Genomic DNA, 17,490 nt, shown 5'->3' on the forward strand with positions numbered 1-17,490 from the left:
GGACAATCTTCCTGTCTATTGTGTATATTACATCGAACTAGAGTATTGTATTTCCCATCCAGATAAAATGATTCTGAGGTCTGGTCTTGCCTTTATCCCAAAGATCAACTCAGACCATCACAGATCACAAGATATAAACCTTCCATCCTGTCTAAATCCTGAGCATCTAAAAGAGAGACAGTGGCACCCCATGGACATGCAAAGAACAGTTAAAATGGATCTAAATACAACTGTAGGCTGCGGAAATCTTACTGCACTCCTAGTGCTTTGTCACTGCTGGTCATTGGCAAGGCCTCCTTAGTAAGGAGAATCAGCCTGTGCATCGTGGAATTATACAAGGCCAGAAGACCATTAAATGACGCAAGGGGCCACCTCAGTGGTTGACAGGTCTCAGGTTGTTTGATCAGATTAGTATAAAACTGATTTAACCTTTTCTAATGACCAGCTGCACTTTTTTCCCTGATACTCACCACTACAATATAAAGCAAAAAGGATAGTTTATTTCGTCATGAGCAATGGGAAACAGCACATTGTCTGCCTTCAAAATTACAAGATTTTTTTCCTCCCAGACTGTAGGCTTTAAAATGTTTTGGATAAATATGATTAATGTTTTAATATTCAAACACTTATTATTAGGATGGTGGGTCCTTGGATCAAGTACTGAAAAAAGCTGGAAGAATTCCAGAGCAGATTTTGGGCAAAGTTAGCATTGCTGTAAGTATATTTGTAATTTACTCTGGGAAGCAGGGACCAGATGTCTCCATATTATATTAGGACAGTGCCAGATCCAGAAGGCAAAAGCAGCCGGTTTGTGGGATTGAGGAAAATTTAAGTGGGACAGGCAAATATTACTGGGCTTTAAAGTGGTGGGTTTTTTTTTTTTTTTTTTAAAATACATGTCACCACTTTGTAAATAAGGACATTTGGATGGATCACACACATTCCATTGTGTGTGTTTGCTTTGATTTCCAGCTAAGGGATGTCAGCTGCTGTTACTACCACTGGGTGGGAAAAGAACCAGCAAAATAATTCAAATGGTCTGAAAAAGACCGCCTATTAAAATGTTTGGAATGTTACCCTTTAAGTATCTGTACTGCAGTAGGTTGTGTCCATGACATTTCTGGTGGTTGTTTGGTTAACATTATTCTCTTTTATGGCAAATTGGAGTATAAATTTGAACATGACTGCCTTTATTTTCTCTTTGAATTCTTGCCATGGTGTATTGTGCTTTTGATTGTAGATGACATTTTGAAATTCTTGCTTGGACGAAACTCATGTTTTCATTTTTACTGGCTTTACAGCTTTGAAATGTTGAATTTTCTTTTCTCTAGGTAATAAAAGGTCTCACATATTTGAGAGAGAAACATAAGATAATGCATAGAGGTAAGACCATGCATTACATCCCTGGCTTCTCTTTTCCTTGTATATTGAACATCAATAGAAATCAAGAGATTTTTTTCTGTTTGTTTTTCATGTTTTTGTGTCTCATCTTGAATTTGTTTTCACCTGACGTATTGTTTCTCCAAATCTCTCTTTCAACCATTAACCCTGTAGCTGGTGGGTGCTCTCACAACCTCAGTATGTTGCAGGTGTGATGAACATTCTTTGAAATGTTAGCATGCGGCTTCCATCGCATCACGTATGCAGTGGTGATGGTGTAGCTGTGTCGGTCCCAGGATATTAGAGAGATAAAGTGGATGAGGTAATATCTTGTATTGGGCCAACTTCTGTTGGTGAAAGAGATGAGCTTTCAAGCTTACCGTCAGATAAGCCCAAGCCAATCAATATGAGACATGTAGGAATTGGTGTTTGTGTGATTACATATTTGATATACTCTCTTGCTTTATGAAGAAAATTGTTAAATACATTATGAAACAATATTTATGACATTATAGTTCTCTAATTGTAATGGGTTTTCTTCTGGTAGCAACAGGTCTATTAGCCATCTTGGCTAAAAGCTTTGAAGAGTTTCAAAGAAATACAACACGCTGCTTTTAATTTCTGTTAATTTCCATTATCACCATTAAGACTATGGTTCCTCTTTAAATTAAAAGTCACAGGCTTTTAGTAGATGTCTCAGGCATTCATGTGCTATTTATAGAAGTCTACCAGTCAGAAGCGCAGCCCTTTATATTTATTACCTAGTTTAACGGTTGTTAACAATATGGGTAATTGTTAAATCACACAAAAAAGAGGCAGGAGTTTAGTTCTAAATCTGCCCAGGTCTTTGAATGGACTTTACTGTATGGTAAACACCCATAATGTTTCCTGCATCTTTTACCTTAGCCTTTTAAATCCAGCTGTTTTTTAATCGGCTGCATGTCCTACTAAATCAGAAATGGCACTTGTGAAATAAAACATTCTGTGGTTTCTTATGTCACTGTAAATTACGCACCAGAGATGGATTGCTCTACATTTTTGTTGCCTCAGCTCATTGCAGTGATTACACAATATAGCTGTTAGTACTGACCATTCAGCTAGTCTCTTGCATCATTTAGGACTCCACAGACTTTTGGTTATAAAAATATTCCATTCATCAGACTAGTCACCTGATATGTGGTTGTTAGCAAAACCAGGAAAGGATTAATAGGAACGCACGTAGATGTGACAGATTGAAGAACCACTTTAAACATGATGCAGCAGGCTGTATTTATTACATGTTCTCTTTTGGGTTTTACTAACAGCTGAATATAGGCTTCTGCCAAAGGGGTGGTAGGGACTTCATGTGGATTTCTGATGGTAGCTGCAAAGGAATGTGGTTCCTAGTTTAGAGCTTAACAAGGTTTCTTGGAAAAGAGACCCACTGTTTTAGGGCAGACAAAAAATGTCACACTTGTACGCTCTCAACACCTAGTTCAGCAATGGCATAACTCCTTTGACATCAATGGAGTTGCAGCCTCTTATGACAGTGCTAACTTTGATCCTTCAATATTAAACATTGTAATGATGGGTGTGGGGAAGAAGGAGAATAAAACGAACTATATAGTAGTGTGGCTTTTTTTTTTCTGTTTTGTTTGGTGGTAGTGGTGGTTTTTCAGGAGGGGTTGTTTGAGGGGGTTGTTTTGTTTTTGAGATTTTCTTGTTTTTATTTGTTTGCAACATTTAGACTTGCGTGTTTTTGTCATTGGTATATTTTTGAGGTTATAAAAGGGAAAATCAAACACCTCTGATGTTATTACGATCACATCTTGTAAAAAGACATCGTTTGGCCTAGTTAGTAGTGGAATGGGAGACCTCCAAAAAACCACCTTTGTAGTGTTGGTAATTCAGTAGGTGGCATTCTTCGGTTTGAGTCTGTGCTGAACAGTGCCAGCTGGCCTCTGCTCTGATGGAGATACCAAAAGCACCAAAATGACTTAAAAGCCAAGTCCTATTTTCATCAATGACTTAGAAGCCAAAGTCTCATTGAAAATCAATGGGATTTAGGCTCCAAAGTCTTGTAAGCATTTTTGAAAATTTTACCCTAGATCCTTTGTAGAAATCCTAGAAATGTAGGCCTGGAAAGGACCTTGAGAGGTCATCAAATCCAGCCTCCTGCATTGAGGCAGGACCAAGTAAATCTTGACCATCCCTGACATGTGTTTGTCTAACCTGTTCTTAAAAATCTCCAATAATGGGGATTCCACAACCTCCCTTGAAGCTTATTCCAGAATTTAATTACCCTGATAGAAAGTTTTTCCTAATATCTAAACTAAATCTCCCTTGCTGCAGATTAAGCCCATTACTTCTTGTCCTACCTTCAGTGGAGATGGAAATCAGATGATCACTGTCTTCTTTATAACAGTTCTTTATATATTTGAAGGCTATCAGGTCCCCTTTCAGTCTTCGTTTCTCAAGACTAAACATGGCCAGTTTTTTTTAATGTTTCCTCATAGGTCAGGTTTTCTAAGCCTTTTATCACTTTAGTTGCTCTGCTCTGGACTCTCTCCAGTTTGTCTATATCTTTCCTAAAGTGTGGTGCCCAGAATTGGACACAGTACTCCAGGCCGCACCGGTAACGAATAGAGCGGGTCGCCTCCTGAGTCTTACGTACAACGCTTCTGTTAATACACCCTAGAACGATATTAGCCTTTTTCGCAACTGCATCATAGTGTTGACTCCTGTTTAATTTGTGATCCACTATAATCCACAGATGCTTTTCAGCAGTGCCACCCCGTAGCTAGTTATTCCCCATTTTGTAGTTGTGCATGTCATTTTTCCTCCCTAAGTGAAGTACTTGCATTTATCTTTATTGAATTTAATCTTGTTGAATTCAGACCAATTCTCCAATTTGTCAAGGTCATTTTGAATTCTAATCCTGTCCTCCAAAATATTTGCAGCCTCTCGCAACTTGGTGTCATCTGCAAATTTTATAAACATGCTTTCCACTGCATTATCCAAGTAATTTAATGAAAATATTGAATAGTACCGGACCCAGGACTAACCCCTGCAGGACCCCACAAGATTCACCCTTCCAATTTGACAGTGAACCATTGATAACTATTATTTGAGCATGGTCATTTAGGTAGTTGTGCACCCACCTTATAGTAATTTAATCTAGACCACATTTCCCTAGTTGGATTATGAAAATGTCATGTGAGACTGTGTCAAAAGCCTTACTACGATCAAGATATGTCCTGTTTATTGCTTCGCCCCTCTCCACTAGACCAGTAACCCTTTCAAAGAAGGAAATCAGGTTGGTTTGGCATGATTTATTCTTGACAAAGTTATGCTGGCTATTCCTCATAACCCTATTCTCCTTTAGGTGATTAAAAATTCGTTATTTAATAATTGGTTTCAGTATCTTTCCAGGTATCAAATAAGATGTAAATCCAAAATATGGATGTGGTTGTTAAAGATCCTATGGCACATTTTGCAAGGGTAAGACTGACTATTAAGGGCAGGTCTACACTTAAGTTTTACCATCAGATAGGGGTGTGATGATTTTTTTTATGACGTAGCTAGGTTGGTAAAAGCCCTTCTGACAGTATAGCTTATTTCACTCACCAAACCAATATAAATGGTAGTGGCAAGAGCACTTTTGCTAGTATAACTACAGCTACGCTTGGAAGGCTTTGCCAGTGTAGTTATAAAAGCAAAACTTCTAAGTGTAGGCCAGGCTTTAGCCTGGTGTCCTCCTCCGATTTCAGTTTGGGCAGCTACATGCTGCTTATCTCAACTTCTCTCTTTATTCTTCAGTTGATTGTTCTAAGCTGTTGTGCAGCTATTGTACAGCTACCACATTTAGCCCCTTGATTGTGGTATGGGGGGGAAATGAAATGATCCTTGTTCTTAGCTTGTATAACAGTTTAAGGACTTGATCCAACAGGAATGTACAAAAGTACTTGGAAATTAGTACACTGATCTGCACCAGAAGATGCTGCACAGGGTGCACTGCTGACACCAACCCAAATGCCTCCCATCTTGTTGCTGTTATAATTCACGAGGGGCTTAGTCCTGAATTGGAGTCGGAATAATGAAATGGCTGCTGGATGCCTCACTAGTTGCCATTGGATTGTGTTTAGGAATATGTTTGGCCATGCCCTTCCCCTGCCCTTAGATATGTTCACTTTCTCCCCTATGAAATGCTTCACATCGCTGCTTATTACAGGGTCTACTGAGCAGGGCTGTTCATTCGGTGGAAATTCTACTGCACTGCAGCAAGTATGTGCTGAGCACAGACTGCTCAGCACTATGCAACTACTGCTCTGTCAGCCATAGTATTGGGCCCCAAGTCTAAAAAGGCGTTTGGGGTCTGTGCCTGGGGCAAGTGATGATGGTAGTTCCTTTATTTGTTTTAGGCATGGGCCAGATCTGGATCTTTTCATTTGTTGTTGGTGGGCTCAGATCCAAACCCACCTTACCATTCCAAAACCGGAAGGGGCCTATTTTCTGGTAATTGTTCAGCTGCATCGAGAATCTCTCAAAAACAGGCATTCTCATAGGATTTAGGCCCAAGGGGGTGGAGATCTGGTGAGAAAAGTGTTGTTTTATGATACCTAACTGAACCTGAGCTCCAGGAAAATCTGGATCTGAGCACCGAGCACCAACCACCACCTCCTTTCTAGTTTAGTTTGACACTAGATTCTTACTTAAAGATGGTCAGCAGTGTAAAAATGCGTCTCTCTTTTCTGAGTTAAATTCTGCCACAGATTGTGTCAAGATACTTCACCTGGGACACCACAAAGCCTGGGTTTCTGTTGGACAGTTAATGGTGATACTGTATTCTGTACCCAGCCTTTTGTACTCAACACACTGAAAACTCACATGGTGGGAAGTCCTTCTTGTTACTTATAAACTCTGAAACTTAGTTTTAGAATTAATTTTAGCTAATATTAGCACTTCTGGACCTCTTGCTGCCAGTCATTATCTTGGGATGCTGGTGTTAGTGGAATAGTGGAAATCAATATGAGAGATGGCAAACCGCTGTTAAAGTGCAGTGAAAAACATTTTAAATAATTTGAATAAGAAGTCTGCTGTTTGAATTTGTTGGTACATATCAAGGAGCTACAGATGTCCTTTTGTTTTTAAATCCCTAATAAAGCTGGATGGAATCTCACTTGCTGTCTGTGATACTGAGCCTCCATTCTATCACCATCACAAATGGGTGTCACTTTTCACTCCTCTGGTGGCTGCCATATAACACACTCAATAGCAGAAGTTTTTAATTAAAACTTGATTTTAAAAAGTACTGTTTCACAGTTAGGACATGGTGAGAATTGCATCTCTCTATGGGAGCCCTGTGAATGCTGTAAGTAGAATGAGGGATTAATCCAAAACCATTGTAGTTAAAGGGAGCAGTTTCTTTGACATCAGGCCTGCAATGGAGCTTTCTTTGTCAAGTTGACTGTTAAAGATTTATGATCTTTCGAATGTATATCTTAAAGCGAATGCCAACATGTTTCATTGTCTTGATTGGTGACCCATTGATCAGCTTTGACTGATTTTTGGGAGTGCCTTGAGGACTCTGACTTTCTGGCTTAGCAGGTGCTAGATATGAAGCATCAATCTTTCAGTTGATGTGAAGGGGCTGATTGTGTCATTTTTGAAGTGATCCCTGCTTTCTGATGTTTGGCTCCTCACTGGCAAGGCTTGGATTGAACTAGTACACAGGGCTAAGGCATAGTGGCACGTCTTTCACGCTCCTTCCTTGTTCTCTGGAATCTAAGAATCCGCTAATTAAAAAGAGTTTTTGTCTCTAGCCATTGTTGCTGGGATACACTTGGGTCACGTTTTTGAGACTAACTGATGCTGTGACAGCTGCCTGTTTGCACAACCCGAAACAATTCTGAGGTGTGAAGCCCTGCCCGTTCATTTAGATGGGTGCTAACTCAGATGCCCACTGATAATACCTTAAATGTCAACATTCCTTACAATTTCATTGCTTATCAAAGCATGTATGGAAGAAAAAGGAAAATCTTATTGTGAAGATCTGCCCAAATCTACTGTGAGTGACAGCCCATTTGGCCCCAGGAGTGAGTGGCTTTGGTAGATACAGCCACTCCTACCCATATACACACCCAATAAAGGAGTAACCTAGCAGAGCCCAGCTGGGCATCTCCACCTCCCTCCCAAGAGGGAGTGAAGCTCACAAATGCCAGTGGAACATCTGAGGCTTGTCAAGGGGAAGCCAAACTCAAGGAGCCCAGCAAAGGCAGAGGCCCTTTGTGTATTCAGATCCTACCAAGGGCGAGCCAAGTGCTAGGACCCCAGAGAACATGCATGATTAGAGCTTGCATAATCTGCCATGATGGGTGTCTCCGATGGGCAGAGCTTAGCACTCTCTTTAGTTTCCAGACTGATCCCTGACCACTTTCCGAAGAGGGAGCAATCCCATAATGAACAGCTGGAAAAAGTCCTCTAGCTTCATTCAGATATATGGTAAACCCTGTAAAAGGCATCGGCCAAAACTTAACCTGATGATACTGTTTGTGCTAAGGGTCTTGCACCACTTAGTCAGGTTCTGACAATTTTTAGCCGAACTTTAGGGCCAGCTCTTCCTTATGGTGGGTTGGCCTGAGCTTTAGGTTTACAATTTGTAAATCAGATAAATTCTGGTGTGGTAGCTTTGACTCTGTTTAAGTGCAGTCATCCCTCGCAGTCATGGATGCATCAGAGGCTGTTCTTTCAAAGTGCATGGACCAACAGAAGTTCCTCCTTTACATTCCTTCAGTTTATCTATGTTATCCACTTATATAGCTCATTGGCTGTATGGAGCACATGTATCTGCAAACAGTGCATTTTGTATTCAGCTTTGTTGTACTGTGCGTTAACAGGGTCAGGAATATATTCAATTTACACACACTACATATTCTCGGTAGAGAAACTCTTTTAGAGCTGTGGGGTGCTAGGCAAAGCAGAGTGTTTAAAATAATATTAAGATGAATCCTTTGTACTTTAAGGTGATACCACGAGCTACAAGATCAAAAGGAGGAGAAGCAGTCAGTATATTTCCTTATCTTGACACATGTTCATATCTGAGTTCCACACAAGTTCCAACTTGCAGACTCTCACTCTCTATAATGGCTCAGTGTAACTCCCTGGTGAGTGTGATACAGGTTCCTGTCTGTGCCCAATTGGCAGAGGAAATGTCTTTGTGATAGCCACAGCTAGAGAGCATTGGCTCTTTAGCTCAAGTAGCAGCAGCAGCTCAGGAGGACCCAGTTCAGTCCTCAGTGTATTGGCCATGTGACTTCAATGGACCACAGAGGGACACTGTATAAATAGGCTGACTTCATGCCCCACCTCTACCCCTTTATCCTGCTATCTAAGGCACTTGGCTGATTTTTAAAGTTAAAGTAGCTTTTTCACTCCTATTGCAGATCACCTTTCCTGAGACTTCCTTGATCACTGTCTTGAATAGAGAGCTCCTAGTTGCATATGGACCTGGAGCTGGGGTACTAAATAAAGGAGAACCCAAGCAAACTAAAGTGCTTGGGAAAACTTAGGCCATGTCTACACTAGGAGTGCTCTGCTTATCTAGCTATACTGTTTATATTATACCACCAAAGCGCTCCTAGTGTGGATGTACCTTGTTACCAACAAAAAAGCAATTTTGCTGGTATAGCTTATTCCAATTCCCCCAAGCAAAATAAGCTATACTGGTAAAAGCACAGTTTTGCTAATATATCTTCATCTACACTGGGGGCTTTTGTTGGTACCGCTCTGTCATACCCCTTCACAACCCTGACCGACATAGCTATGCCAGCAGAAGTCTGTAGTGCAGACTAGGCCTACAATCCTACCACACATAGCAAACAGTATCACCTGTTTAAAATAGATGGTCTATATTGTACCAAGTTATGTTCCCTTAATGGTGAGATACAAAATGTGAACTCATACCATGGAATGAAAGTCCCCAAATGGTCCCATTTCAGATTGAAACATATGGATTATCTCTCCAGCAAATAACCCCTGGTAACTATGCTGATATTGTAAGATTACAGCAATCAAGTGACTTTCTACAAAAACATGGCTTCACAGATAAATCTCTGCTGTCTTGGGCCAGAACTTTGTAAGAATAGTTTTTTAGTTGTTGTGGTTTGTCACCCATTCATACTTGGTCCAGAAAATAGACCCCTTCAGGTTTGGATCCGAACCAAGAGAAAAAACAGAAGAGGAAAGTTTGGATGTAAAGATTTTAATCAAATTCCTTTGCTCCTTCACACGCACTCTCCCTTCTCTGAAACTCATAAATGTTCAGACTCAAGTTTTTGTTCTGGCTCAGCTCTACTAATAACATTTATTAATACAGAATGTGTTTTATAAATCAAATGTTCTTGTCACAGTTTTTGCAGCTTTGCATTTAATTCTGCTTGGGCAAAACAGTTTAGTCAGTTTCACATTTGGGTTGTCATGAACTTCACATAGTGCTGGTTGTTTTAAACCTTCCCTGCAGTGCTGGAAAACAAAACAACTCCCCTTCCCTCCCCTGAGCTGCAGGTACTGCTTTCTCTTTCTTTGATCTATTTAAACAAAACATTCAGGATAATATCTATTCTCAGGTAGAGTGAAATACAGAATCAACATTATGGGTCTAAGCTATGTGCCTGTGTCCTTTAATTTTTCCGGACTGTTTCTTGGATCACATTGCATCGTCACTATCTTTTGGAGATTGGGTGGAATTAGGGTATATCTGCTTAATAGGAATCAATAAGTACTTGGAAACTGTAGGCCATATAGCACAGGCATTTGCATTAATGTAATTGACTGCAGCTACTGTTGGTCAGCGTAACTGACTTTGCAGCATTGCTGGGCAATGAAACAAAGGAACATTATGGTAACACTAAAAAAAAAAAAAATAGACTCTTACATTTTTCACAAAAAGGGTATTTTATCATAAGATGTTAACAGTAGAGTGCTCCTGAGGTCCAGAGCTAGTATATTTGGTCCACAACACGTCACAGTAACTAGCACAATGGGGCCCTGACTTCTAGGCATTACTTAACACAGATAAATAATAATAATAATGCTGACCTGGAGAAAGAGAATGAAGGGGAAAGGCAAACTTGTTGGTGACACAAAATTAGTTAATTAGTCAAAAGTAGGGCGAATGATAAAGACCTGCAGAGAGACCAAGTGAAACTAAGTAACTAAACAACATGACTTTCAGCGCTAAAACTTTGGTTGCTCGGAGGGGTGTTTTTTCACACCCCTGAACAACCAAAGTTTTAGCGCCGAAAAGCACCAGTATAGACAGCGCTTTATCGTCGGGAGCTGTTCGGGGTGGAGTTTTTTTTATCGCCGTGAGAGCTCTACCCCGGCGATAAAGCATGTCTACGCTGCCGCAGCCGCGCCATAATGTGGGCAGTGTAGACATACCCTTAGAGACACAGGTGGCTCCTGAACTAGCTGTGACCTTTCAGGAAAACTATTCAGGCATCATGATGGACAGTGAAGAAGTCATTAGGGTGCATTAAGAGGAGAATGGAAAATGTTATCCCTTTATATAGATTAACTCATTTGGAATGCTGTGTTTAGTTTTGGTCCTCCTCTCTGAAAGGAGAACTGGAAAAACTTTGGAAGGAAAGAATTAAATCAAGTGGACATAAGGCAAGGATAACTGGAGAAGAGGAAAGGAGGAGGCAGGTAGTGTGAAGAGCTTACCAGGCTAAGAGGATTAGGACTCTTTTTTGCAAGGATTAAGCAGAGGTGTGATAAAGGTACATATACTCTTCCATACTACCAGAATAAAAAGGCTCCAAATGATAAGGAAACAAATTTCCATACTGAGACTAACCCATGAAACTCCTTGTTGCAGAGTATTAAGATAAATGACATGATAGTTGTATTGGTTTGGGTGGGTTTTTTTGTTTTTGTTTTTTGTTTTTTAAAGAAACCATCACTACATGAATAAAAATAGCAAATAGCACCTGCAGATGAGCCAGGATAAAATTCCAATTGCTATCAACTATACTTTCATATAGGGTTTTTATTCTTTTACACGATTGTGTGTGTGTGGAGGATGAGGTTATAAGGAGGTTATTTCACATCCCCATAAACCCTGAAGACCCCCACTGGAAATAAGATGCAAATTTTTAGCAGTGAGGGTAATTAACTGTTAGAACAATATACTAATGGCTATGGTGGATTATTCAACAGTGAAAATGTGTAAATCAAGATTGGATATATTTTTAAAAGATATGCTCTGGCTCAAACTTGAGTGAATTCAGGGAAGTTCTATGGCCTGCGTTCTAGAGGAAGGCAGACTCGATGACCACAGTGGTTCTTTATGGCCTTCCTTATGAATTGCTCTGTTTAGTACCCTCCTCTCTTCAATGTTGTATATCCATCTTTCTGTCTTGAGAGTACTGGCTGGGAATGCTCAGCGCCATTCCTTAGTTGTCTGGAGGGATTGATGTTAAGTGACATGCGATATGCCCTTTCACCTTCTCCAGGGGTTGAGTACATGGCTCCTGCAGCACACTCTGGCCAGCTCTCCTGTGTGATAGTACAGAGCCCGGGACTAATCTCCATGGGGTTGTCCTTTCCCTCAGTGTCGCAGCCAAATGTTTCCATTGTGAAGGGTGTTTTGACATGCTCGTTCGATTTGGGCAATACGAATTGCGTTGGGAAAATACTGGGTGCAGGGAAGCTGCTCAAGAGTAACCTGTTTACAGAGGTGGGGGGTGGAGAGTGGAGTTCCAAACATCATGTTCTCGTTCGAATCAGAAGCTTTAAGCAGACAATGAATATGCTCAAAGAATGGCAGGCTTTATTTCAAAGTCCAGAGTTTGCTGGGCTATTGTAAGAGCTACCATATGTGATTATCAGAGTTGTCAGTAGAAAAACACACGCAAGGCACAGTTTAAGCCTTCAGAGACAAGCTGTATTCCAGGTAGTCCCCAGCACCAGAAGTACTGTTAGAAGTTCACTGACAATGGAACGCTGACATTTTAATTGTTTCTTTTGCCGTGAAAAGATGAAGATGGAATGTTTGTGCTGCTCAGCGAGAGCTGTCAAATGAGATGACGATAGGTTTTTAAAAATTTCTTCTGTGTCTGCATTACATACCAAACCGGTGGGTACGTGCATAAATATAACTAATATAAATATGGCATTCAGCATTTTTCCAGGAGCTGCTGTGGCTTCAAGGTGTCTTATGAACATTCCCACCCTCACTTGTCCCAAAACCAAAACATGGCTAACAAGCCTTATCCGAAAATCCTTGGGTATCCAGGAGTTTTTATAACCTCTCACTGCTGGCCCCAAAGTGCTGAGCCGTGGCTGCTGCTTTCTTATGACTAGGGTTATCCTGTTTCAGGTTCCCAAAAAGAGGACACTGCTGGATGGGGGGAGCAGAGGGGGAGCTGGAGGGAGGGTACAGTTAGGGGGTGCTGGAGGGGTGTGTGTGTGTGCTGGATAGGGGTACCTCAGGGGTGCTGGAAGGGGTACCTGCGGCCTCACCCTTGAGGTGGGGGGGGGCAGTGTTGCTCCCTGTCACGGTGGCAGGGTGGCTGGCGCAGACTTGGGATGCAGCAACAGCCATCAGTCAGCACCTCCCTGTGGGCTCTCTTCCCTCCCCAGTGCTGGGAGCCGGGGTCTGGGTGGGCCGGATCCAGCTGCTGTGGCTGCAGGGGAGGGACCAATCAGGGTGCAGAGACTGCTCTTTCTCAGCTGCAACATCTGTTCCACAAAAATCACAGACACTGCCTCTTATTCGAAAAATCCACCTGGATAGAGGGTGGAGGATCAAAAAAAGGGGCGATGTCGGGGGCGGGAGGGGAACCCGGACATATGGTAACCCTGCTAATGAGTGGAATTTCAAGCTTAAAGATTTACTGCAGAGAGAGACCATGGGCTGGATCCCTCCTACAGTCAGTAGGCAATGCCCTAGCTAAGGGGGAGGAAATGTCCTTGAGGCTCCTGTTGTGTAGAATCCCCTCGGTTGTTCTGTTGCGGGGGTGGGGTTTCCCCCCACCTGGAATTTGCTGCCAGGCTGGCCCTGAGCCCACGATGGTCTCTAAGGATCTCTGCCTGCATTGAGGCCACCTGCACATGCCGCCTGGCAGCAGGCTCCAGGGGAGTCGTACTACCAAGGACTCCCCCAGGAGCTCTTCCTGCCTGTAAAGGGGAAATCGATGTTGCAGAAAAGGCTCCATGGTAAAGCAGTAGGTGTATTATCTTTCCTAGGAGATCTCCATGGAGATGCATCCCTGTGGATATCTTCTTGGGGCCCTATGTAGCAGGGAGGGAGACTGTACTGTGAAGGCATCTGAGCTCCTCTTCTCTGCAGGAGGGGAGAGCGTCATGTGTGCAGCATCCCCTCCATCTTGAGATCTTGGGGCCATGCTGTGTGTGGCCCTATATTAGGTCAGGGTGTGGATTTGCTGTGACTTAAAGCTAGCGCTGAGTTCTGTGTAGTTACTCTGGATTGATGCTACTGTAGCTGAGCTCAAGGAACTCTGGAAGGCATTGAAAAAGCACTTCAGTGTGCCTGGGCATCTTCAAGTGACCCGCTCTAGAGCGGTGGTGCTCAGAACCAGAAACAACAACAAGAATTTCAAAAAGCAAATAACATTTACCCTCCACCTCTGTTTCCTGGTCTGTATGTCCCTCTTCAAATCAAGTGTAACCTTTTACACAGAGCCCTCCCTATTTTGGAGTGCTGTGTTAGCATCAGCTTTCCAAGATTACCCTGCTACGAACATGAACTGCAGACTGACTCCTTTGGGGATGTGTGGCAAGCTGCCTGGAGAATGTTTTATATAAATTCTGAACTAAAATATAGAAGAAAATGTGCTTGGGGTGGGAGCTGCTAAGGCTACATGTTAAAACATTCAGCAGCAGTGGATAAAACAGAAAAGATTCTGCTTCAAGCGTGCTGTGCATATGGTGTTTGCCCAGCTTGCGGTGAAGCATCCAACTTCCTGAAAGCTATTTTAGGCTGTGTCTAATCTATCCATTTTAGGTATTTCCAAGGCCTCATCACCTGCTATCTAAGTACTGTCTGCTTGCTAACAGCACAGAGTGTTTTGTATTCAGTAAAAATGCAATGCGTAGAAAAGAATTTGTCAGCACAGATCTTTCCCCACCTACCTCTTGAGTAGTGCTTTGATTTGAGTGATGAGAATATAGTAACTAAGGAGGAATTGAAGTCTGTGTGCTCTGGGGTCACAGATGCACAAACAGGAATTTTGAAAGTTCAGTTCCTCCCTCAGTCCAAACCAATTTATAATGACCTTTTTTTTGTTTGTTTGTTTTTTTAAACTCATTGGTGGCATTCTTTGCAAGTGTGGCTGCCTGTTTTATAAACCCTGTAATTCATTGGTAATGACTCTGGGTAAGTAGTCAGTTATATTGAGAAACTTCTTATACCTACAACAAAAAGATTAAAAGAAATGCTCCTAGCACTTTAGCATACATAAGCAGGTGGTTAGTAGTTGCCTAGTTACTAAAGACCTGCATTAGGCTTCCATTTAGGGAAGTAGTGCTGAATGTATAATCTCAGCCAGTTTTTCTTCCTTCTCAGGTAAACTTGATCTCAAACTAAACAAACATTTAATTTAATGCAGTGTTTCAGTATCAGGATTGTTTTCAGTTTAAAATAGCCCATTTACTCTGAGTTTATTTGCTAAAGATAGGAAATTGCTGTGTTTTTACACACACACAAATATTTTTATAAGTTTTTGGGATGATAGGACACATGGTTGCATTTCATTTAATGACCCAGTAAACTGAAATGTATAGATTATTAATGATTTTTTATTGACTATTCCTAGGCACCAAAAAAAAAAGCCATCAAAATGGAGTTAAGTTTAAAGTACATATTAGCATGTCTGAGACCCGAATGTGAAAGTCCTTACAAGAATGTTGTAGACACTACAAAACGTACATTGGAAAAACAGGAAATTCTGAATGAGATTTAAACATAAACCTTTTGTACCTTCCAGGGAGAGGAAGGGAATCAGGTTGGAAGTTAAAAGGAGAACAAAGGGAGGCACATGGTTACTCCCACCTTTCATGTTACTTTCATTGTCAAATATTCCCATGTTATATATCTATCTATCTATCTCATCCATTCATTTTTTTTCCCAGATGTTAAACCATCTAACATTTTGGTAAACTCTAGAGGTGAAATCAAGCTTTGTGATTTTGGTGTCAGTGGACAACTGATAGATTCAATGGCAAACTCGTTCGTGGGGACACGGTCCTACATGTCAGTAAGTACAGCTCTTTTAACTTTGAGTTTACTATGCATTGTGGTATAATTTTTGGTGATCAGACAAGAAACCACTGCTGCCATCATTACAGTAATTTACAATTATTACTCACTGCCTCACTGAAGTATTCAAGTGTCACATCAAAGTTCAAAAGTGGATTTGTTGCAATGCATGACTGATGACTTGGAGTCTTCTAACATTGTAAAAGAGATGCTGATGCAACTGCATTGCAAAATCCAATGAGCTAATGCTTTTGGGTACATGCATTTCCAAAAAAGTGTGCAGAGCTTGTTCTCCTTACACAAGTCTTTGTCCCTATCCCAGCCCCCAAAATTTCTCACTGTTGCTACAATTGCGAGCCTAGGCAAGATGCTGTCTACACAAGCGCTTCTACCATTGCTATCACAGGGTGAGTTAAACCAGTTATAGCAACAGAGGGAAACTTTAGGGGGAAAAGGTTAATGTAGACCAGGCTTAGTGGCTAGTGTGGGACTACTTTAGTGGGTGTTCTCTTTTGAAAACTAGTATTCAGGAATAAAGTGCTATTTAAAGAAGCACTGTGTATCATGTGGCAACCAGCACGAACATGAATTGTGGTTCCCTTTCTCTCTAATGTATGACGGTACTTTTCAATTTAATGCAGATTCTATTAACTCATAAAGCTAGGGCTTTCAGAGTTTCTTCTAAAAAAAGAAAGGCGTACTTGTGGCACCTTAGAGACGAACAAATTGATTTGAGCATAAGCTTTCGTGAACTACGGCTCACTTCATCGGATGCATCTGATGAAATGAGCTGTAGCTCACGAAACCACCTTAGAGACTAACAAATTTATTTGAGCATAAGCTTTTGTGCATCCGATGAAGTGAGCTGTAGCTCACGAAAGCTTATGCTCAAATAAATTTGTTAGCTTCTAAGGTGCCACAAGTACTCCTTTTTTTTTTTTTTTTTTTGGCGGATACAGACTAACACGGCTGCTACTCTGAAACCTGAGAGTTTCTTCTGTAGCTATGAAATTGAGCCTGGACCTAAAAACAAAGGGGGGAAAAAAGGTTTACTGCTCATTCTACTCAAAATGGATCCTACTTTTCAGGATACTATCTTCTCCATTTGTCATCTGAGGTGGGTGTCAGATTAGAAGTGAACCAGCAACTTACGTTGCAAACTTGAGCTTTGTGGGTTCTGTTAAACAGCAAAACATTGTCACAGCTCCTCGTTTTTTGCCCCTGACTCTGGTGTTCCCGATCAGAAGAAAAATAAAAACAAGAACAAAGTGTCGCATAGCTTCAGTTTCCAGTGACACGTCACTTCCACAGGTTGAAGGTCTAGGTCGGTCCCATGGCATTGTATTTCAAAGATCAAATCATGGTGGTGAATCTGTTTGTTCTCTGCAGTAGTGTTTGAAGTTCATTCTTTTGCAGGCAATTACCGATATTGCTCAGTGTCTCTCTCAGCACTGTTTTTCAAACTACGGTGAAAACGCTTTGCTGGACCATGATAATTTTGCAGGCAACATCTGATTTTGATGTCTCAATACAGTGAGATTAGCTTGGAGCTATTTTCTATCTCCTGTCCACTATACACTGTTCTGATGCACTTACTGCCATATAGGTCATTTTCATGGCTACTTCCATGCTGCCTTCTACTTCTCATTCATTCACTTTTGTTTTTCATCTAATACTCTCGCAAACTCTAGAATTTATCCCCCTTTGGGGTGGCTTCCTTGCTGCCCAAAATCTGGTAGTTATTCTAAAAAGGCTTTGGCTCCAACTCAGGTGGGACATTGGAGAAGGTCTAAGTATGAACTTGCAGAAATAGTATGTGATTGATAAAACACCAATTACACTTGTCA

General features: G+C 41.3%; 1 protein-coding gene across 3 annotated transcripts in view; it reads left to right on the forward strand.

Moving 5' to 3' along the window:
- MAP2K1 (mitogen-activated protein kinase kinase 1) overlaps nt 1–17,490 on the forward strand; it is a 65,177-nt gene that overhangs the window by 37,194 nt on the left and 10,493 nt on the right. For all 3 annotated transcript variants that reach the window (XM_074966590.1, XM_074966591.1, XM_074966592.1), the window contains 3 exons: nt 637–714; nt 1,332–1,383; nt 15,517–15,641. In XM_074966590.1, coding sequence (XP_074822691.1) covers nt 637–714; nt 1,332–1,383; nt 15,517–15,641 — 255 coding nt within the window. The remainder of the gene's footprint in view (nt 1–636; nt 715–1,331; nt 1,384–15,516; nt 15,642–17,490) is intronic.

Source organism: Natator depressus, chromosome 10 (genome assembly GCF_965152275.1).
Source record: "Natator depressus isolate rNatDep1 chromosome 10, rNatDep2.hap1, whole genome shotgun sequence".
Taxonomy (NCBI): Eukaryota; Metazoa; Chordata; order Testudines; family Cheloniidae; genus Natator; species Natator depressus.